Source organism: Trichomycterus rosablanca, chromosome 4, assembly GCF_030014385.1.
Source record: "Trichomycterus rosablanca isolate fTriRos1 chromosome 4, fTriRos1.hap1, whole genome shotgun sequence".
In the NCBI taxonomy this organism is placed as follows: Eukaryota; Metazoa; Chordata; class Actinopteri; order Siluriformes; family Trichomycteridae; genus Trichomycterus; species Trichomycterus rosablanca.
Window position 1 is genome coordinate 20240306 of NC_085991.1, and position 6492 is coordinate 20246797.

General features: G+C 42.4%; 1 protein-coding gene across 1 annotated transcript in view; it reads right to left on the reverse strand.

Annotated features, from left to right (window-relative positions):
* The window catches only part of LOC134311870 (cadherin-24), a 104318-nt gene extending 100815 nt beyond the window's left edge, over positions 1 to 3503 (reverse strand). Inside the window, exon 1 of the mRNA XM_062993516.1 lies at positions 3268 to 3503. Coding sequence (XP_062849586.1) covers positions 3268 to 3405 — 138 coding nt within the window. The 5' untranslated portion in view covers positions 3406 to 3503. The remainder of the gene's footprint in view (positions 1 to 3267) is intronic.
* Between the last annotated feature and the right edge of the window lie 2989 nt (positions 3504 to 6492).

Sequence of the window (6492 nt, forward strand, 5' to 3'; positions counted from 1 at the left end):
GGTTCCAAGCGGCTGATTCAAGATGAATCTTCAGGTTCCAAGCAACTGATTCAAGACGAATCTTCAGGTCCCAAGCAACTGATTCAAGACGAATCTTCAGGTCCCAAGCAATTGATTCAAGACGAATCTTCAGGTTCCAAGCAACCGATTCAAGACGAATCTTCAGGTTCCAAGCAAATGATTCAAGACGAATCTTCAGGTCCCAAGCAACTGGACGCCTCTCCAGGGTCCTCGCAGCTGAGCGATGTTTCTCCAGTGTTTTCGCAGTTGACTTCGGACGCCTCTCCAGGGTCCTCGCAGCTGAGCGATGTTTCTCCAGTGTTTTCACAATTGACTTCGGACGCCTCTCCAGGGTCCTCGCAGCTGACTCAAGGAGTTTCTCCAGTGTTTTCACAATTGACTTCGGACGCCTCTCCAGGGTCCTTGCAGCTGACTCAAGGAGTTTCTCAAGGGTTTTTGCAGCTGATTAATGACGTTTCTCCAGTGTTTTCGCAGCTTATTTCAGATGCCTCTTCTCAAGGGTCCTCGCAGCTGACTCCGGACGCCTCTTCTCAAGGGTCCTCGCAGCTGACTCCGGACGCCTCTTCTCAAGGGTCCTTGCAGCTGACTCCGGACGCCTCTTCTCAAGGGTCTTCGCAGCTGACTCCGGACGCCTCTTCTCAAGGGTCCTCGCAGCTGACTCCGGACGCCTCTTCTCAAGGGTCTATGCAGCTGACTCCCGAAGCCTCTTCGCCAGGCTCCACGCAGCTGACACCCGAAGCCTCTTCGCCAGGCTCCACGCAGCTGACTCCCGAAGCCTCTTCGCAAGGCTCCACGCAGCTGACTCCCGAAGCCTCTTCGCCAGGCTCCACGCAGCTGACTCCCGAAGCCTCTTCGCCAGGCTCCACGCAGCTGACTCCCGAAGCCTCTTCGCCAGGCTCCACGCAGCTGACTCCCGAAGCCTCTTCGCCAGGCTCCACGCAGCTATCTCCCGAAGCCTCTTCACCAGGCTCCACGCAGCTGGTTTTTGTTCCCGAGTTGGCGCCCCCCGATGGCGCTTCTGTTTCCATGTTAGCGCTCCCTGACGGCGCTTCTGTTCCTGAGTTGGCGCCCCCCGATGGCGCTCCTGTTTCCATGTTGGCGCTCCCTGACGGCGCTTCTGTTCCTCAGTTGGCGCCCCCCGATGGCGCTTCTGTTTCCGAGTTGGCGCCCCCCAATGGCGCTTCTGTTTCCGAGTTGGCGCCCCCCAATGGCGCTCCTGTTCCTGAGTTGGCACCCCCAGAGGGTGCTTCAGAACTCTTGTTGGCTGGTTTTCTGTCGGCAGCCGGCGTTGCAGCACTTATGTCATGCCTGCCTCAAGATGAACTTAATGACTAAATTTGCCCCGCAGGGCCCAGGACCTCCTTGTGGTTTGTGTTTTTTAGGCACTCCAGGAGGAGTGCCTTTAGGGAGGGGTTATGTCACACCAAGCCTCTGTGTGCTCTGGTGCTTTTATGTGCCACGCCCCTCTCTCCATGAGCACACTAGGTCTCCTGCCACGCCCCAGCACATGATTGGTTCATTTGAACTAATTGGCTCCAGCTGCCCTGTATTTAAGAGGTGCACTGGAGCACACACACTGGGAACTGTTTTGTTATAATGTTGCTTTGTTGGACTGCTATGGTGGCTTGTTTTGAACTGCTCTGGTGGCTTGTTTTGAACTGCTCTGGTGTTACCTTGGTTTGGACATTTGGTCAGGACTCGGTTATGCTCTGTAAGCTCTGTAAACTCTGTTAGCTCTGTAAGCTATGTTACTAGCTCTTGTGTTTAGCTCTCGTTACTAGCTATGTTACTAGCTCTTGTGTTTAGCTCTCGTTACTAGCTATGTTACTAGCTCTTGTGTTTAGCTCTCGTTACTAGCTATGTTATTAGCTCTTGTGTTTAGCTCTCGTTACTAGCTATGTTACTAGCTCTTGTGTTTAGCTCGCGTTACCAGCTATGTTACTAGCTCTTGTGTTTAGCTCTCGTTACTAGCTATGTTACTAGCTCTTGTGTTTAGCTCGCGTTACCAGCTATGTTACTAGCTCTTGTGTTTAGCTCTCGTTACCAGCTCTTGTGTTTAGCTTGCGTTACTAGCTATGTTCCTAGCCCTTGTGATTAGCTTTTGTTACTAATAAATTCTTAGTGTTTGCATCTCTGCGTGTGTGTCCGCCCCATTGTCTCGCCTAGGCCCCCGTTCGTGACAGATTGCAGTCTGTTGTTTTTCTTGGAAGCTAAATTCTGTATTTATATTGTCCTACTTTACCACAGACACGGCCTCATCACACAAGAGACGCACCGTTTTCTCTTCCTGAAGCACAAACTTGTTTTCACTTTCATTAAATTTCCTCCTTATGCTTAATTTTCTTACTTATCTTCTTGTACATTTTAGGATCATGTGTAAATGTGTAACATCATCTACTGGCGGGATGTGTCACTTTGCAGGTCACAAAATCAGCATGCATTTTGAAAGATGCAGTTTGTTTAGGATTTTACAGTATATTTTTAAGACAATCATTCTGCCCTCACTAATACAGACAGCTCTCTTCAGAATACAGTCGGTTTATTTGCTTCCCAGCTGTGTGATACACTGTGTGCATCAAAATGAAGTAAAACTACAAACAATAAAAGCAATAAAGAACTTAATACAGTACAAGCACACAGCTGTAGTCATATGTTACATCTGGTACAATATGAGATTTAACCAAACGTAAAATAGCGCTAACGAGTTAGCATTTTGTGTAAAGATACTAATTGCTATAGTAACAGTAACAATTTATTTAATTACGGTAAATTTGTAACTAAAACGCTGTGATATACTCACTAAACATTTACAAACAACTGAGAATATAAACGCCACTACTTACAGATGATGCTTTGGTATTATATTGCAAGATAATTATCTGTATTTATTTATTATTGTTTACGTTACTGACTACGCTACCCCGCGTTCTTTTGCAGTAAAAGTCACATGGCTACTCAGCGAGGTCAAAGTTAGTTGCCATGACTACGAAGTCAGCAGTTGCCGGTTAAAGGCGCAGGACTCCCATTAAATTATAAGTGCGTCTCTGTAACTACTCGAACCATCACAACAATCGTACAGTCGTTTAAGCTCTCGCGGGCCACATAAAATGGCGTGGCGGGCCGGATCTGGCCCGCGGGCCATGAGTTTGACACCCCTGAGCTAGATGGTACAGTGCATTCATGAATGGAGGGGATAAAAGACATAGTGCTTTGTGTTAAAAAAGAGCTATTGATTTTTACCCTCACCCTTCCGATGAGAACAGGTTCAGGGCCAGCATACTCCTCGATGACAAAGAACTGGTTCCAGATCCAACTTCGCCTGCTTCTAGATCTAGAGCCAACTCTTTCCTTTGGATTCCACTCCTTATCTTCGTCCTCCACCATCTCTTGAAACACCAGGCCATGTCCAGTATGTCTAGGTACGGTGTTCACTGTCACTTCCCAATTGTTTTCCTTGTTTATGCCTCCAGTCCAGTCAGAGTTTGGGTGAAGCTGTAGAATGTGACTGTCTAAAGAATCTGACATTTTACTTACTGGTTCCTGACCAACACTAATTCCTAATCCTGCAGAATAAATGGTTTCACCTAAGTCCTGTTTTGCATTTACATTTTTTTCTGATTGTAAATCCAGAAAGTAGCTCTTATTTAAGTCAGTTTCAGTCTGAAAAGACATATGTGATATCCCTTCATGCACAGAAGTACTGCTATGGCTGATAAAGGGATTAGCCTCTGTGTTGGCCAAGATTTCACTTCGGGATGTTGTTGCCACATTGGGTGAGTAGTGCTTGGTAACCGCACTGGATGATACACTCTTTGACTCGGTCATCTTTTCTTCCTCTTTTAATTCTGTATCAAAACCAGTAATTGGCTTCCTATAAATATGAGACATCTGGACATCTGGGTTTGTAATGCTGCTTGAGTATGGCTCGACAGTCTTGTTATGATGATCAGATTCATGAACATTTGCAGTTATTGTATCATGTCTTTTTACTTTAAGATTCTCCAGCCGACTTGGGCCAACGTCAATTAAATCTCTCTTCCTACTGTGATTCATTTTATTCCGGAAATTTAAACCATTCTGGAGTTTGGAATTTACAATCCGCACAAGGTTTTCTTTAGAAATAAGCTTTAATACACCAAAGTCTCCAGTCAAGTTCAGTTTGTGGGGTGAGTCTGGCAATGCTTGCTTTGGACCTATGGCATTATTAAGCAGTTCAAGCCTCGTCCTTTTTCTAAATCTTGGAGAAGATTTAGATTTGGTTTTATTTAAGTATAAACTAGGATCTACCTTGCGGTGAACTGCAATCTCTTTAACAAGTCTATCATTTTTAGGGTAATCCTCTGAGTTTTTTGTGTCATTTCCATATTTTTTTGACTCAAGCATACCTCTGACCGCAGAGCTCACCCTTGAGACCTTTATGTTTGAGTCTTCATCCACCAAAGAAGAATGAGAAATAAATGTATGAAGTTCTACCTGGTTTGACGCTAATTTAATTCTATTACTCTGGTCAAGATTTGAGTAACCTATTAATTTATCATCCAATTTGTCAATACCAATCAATTCTTTTAGCCTCATCAATGGCATTTCATTTTTCTCCAAACTTGGGTCCCATTGTTTGTTTACCCCATACCTTTCGTGCAGCTGGGAGTAAACTGAGCTCAGTCCTCTTCTGCTAACAACCTTTGTCATTTGTCCTCCCTCTACAAGCCCCTCCCATAGGCAGAGAAACACCACTAGCAGAAATATTTGCTCACACATGTTGAGTTATTGTAGATTATGCTTTATCAGTTTGTGTTATAGTTTATAGCAGAAATTCTTGTTTTCTGTTTGCCTTCATTTTTCTTTAGTTCTTCTTTCTTTGTTGGGCCGTTTTTTCCATTACGTCTTTCACTAGTGCTGGCAGAAAACTTTATTCCGTTTTCCATAGAGACCAGATCATCCTGAGGGGAAAGATAAAGATAATTATGTTAAAACTTTAATCACGTCGGCATGTTAATTAAGCATAGATTGATGCAGCATGGAAGTAAAAACAAAAATCCTCATAATTAGGCTCCATATATCTTGACATATCTTGATAATTTTTGTTATTTAGCTCTTACTTCGATGTGTAAACCTCTGATGCTTCTTGATTAGTAAGGAATAAGGAATGTGGTATCTGTTAAGGTTATATACACTATATGGTCAAAAGTATTTAAACACCTGACTTTGTTGGACATTCAATGCAAAACCATCAGCTTTAACAGCCTCTTATCTTATGGTAAGAATTTCAGCAAGATTTTAGAGCATGTCCATTGGAATTTGTACTCATTTAAACAAAGAGTTTTCCCGAGGTCAGTCACTGATATTAGTGAGAATGTCTGACTTTAAATTTACCTTCCAATTCATTAAAATTATTTCAGTATGGTTAAGGTCAAGTCTCTGTGCAGGCCACTACACTTTCTCTACACCAAACTTGTCAAAACTCAGCAAACTTTTAAGGACTTCACTTTGTGAGGCACAGTTAAGCTGGAACACTTAAACTTAAAAATTAGAAGGGTGTTTAACTGTTCTTTCTTTTGCATTTGTAAATATATCAGTGTTATAGAAATACTGAAAGATCACTGTAATTTAAACAGTGCTCAGCCCATCTAAATAAAGCATAAAAACATTTGAAACATGCCAGAGAGGAGCAATATAAAATGCACTAGAAAGTAAGGGGTAAAATATTTGTGCAAATTGATTAAATTATAATTTATAGGTAAACAATTAATAAGGGGTGATATACTAATACGACGTGGGTGCATTTGCTCTGTTATAGAATCTGGCCAATGATGCATTACACAGGTGCATTTCCCAGCATGAATAAAACTTTTCTCACAATGATGAGTGCCTTATTCGTTTAACTTGTATCTCTATATGAATGTATCATTTTTATTAAGTTAGCAAAATGCAAAATGTAAATTATTATATCTATCTATCTATAGAGTGCTTACAGCATACACATACACTAGACTCTTTATTAGGAACACCATGCCGTTTTGCGCTTAGAATAGCTCTCTCATTTCTTTGTTATAGATTTTTCAAGGTGTTAAAAACATTGCTTTGAGATTTCAGTCTATGTTAACATGATGGCATTATCTTAACTGATGCATATTTGTCAGCTCAAGCTGTTAATCTCTAATTTTAGCACATTTTAAATATGCACTATTGGATTAAGATATGGTTACTAAGGAAGTCACTGAATCACGCTAGACTTGTCATCATGTCTGATTTTTCATCATCTACATGGACCCAGTTTAGGGCTTTGCAATATGGTGCATTATGCTGACTGAAAAAGGCTATTTGAGAACGGGTAAATTGTGTAACAATAATTGTGGTATTTACATTATGCAGTATTATTAGGGAGCCCACTGTATCACACCACCAGCAGCAGCAGCCTAAACTGTTGCTGACCCATGTTGCAGCAGAAATTAAGCTCTGTCAGAAGAGTCA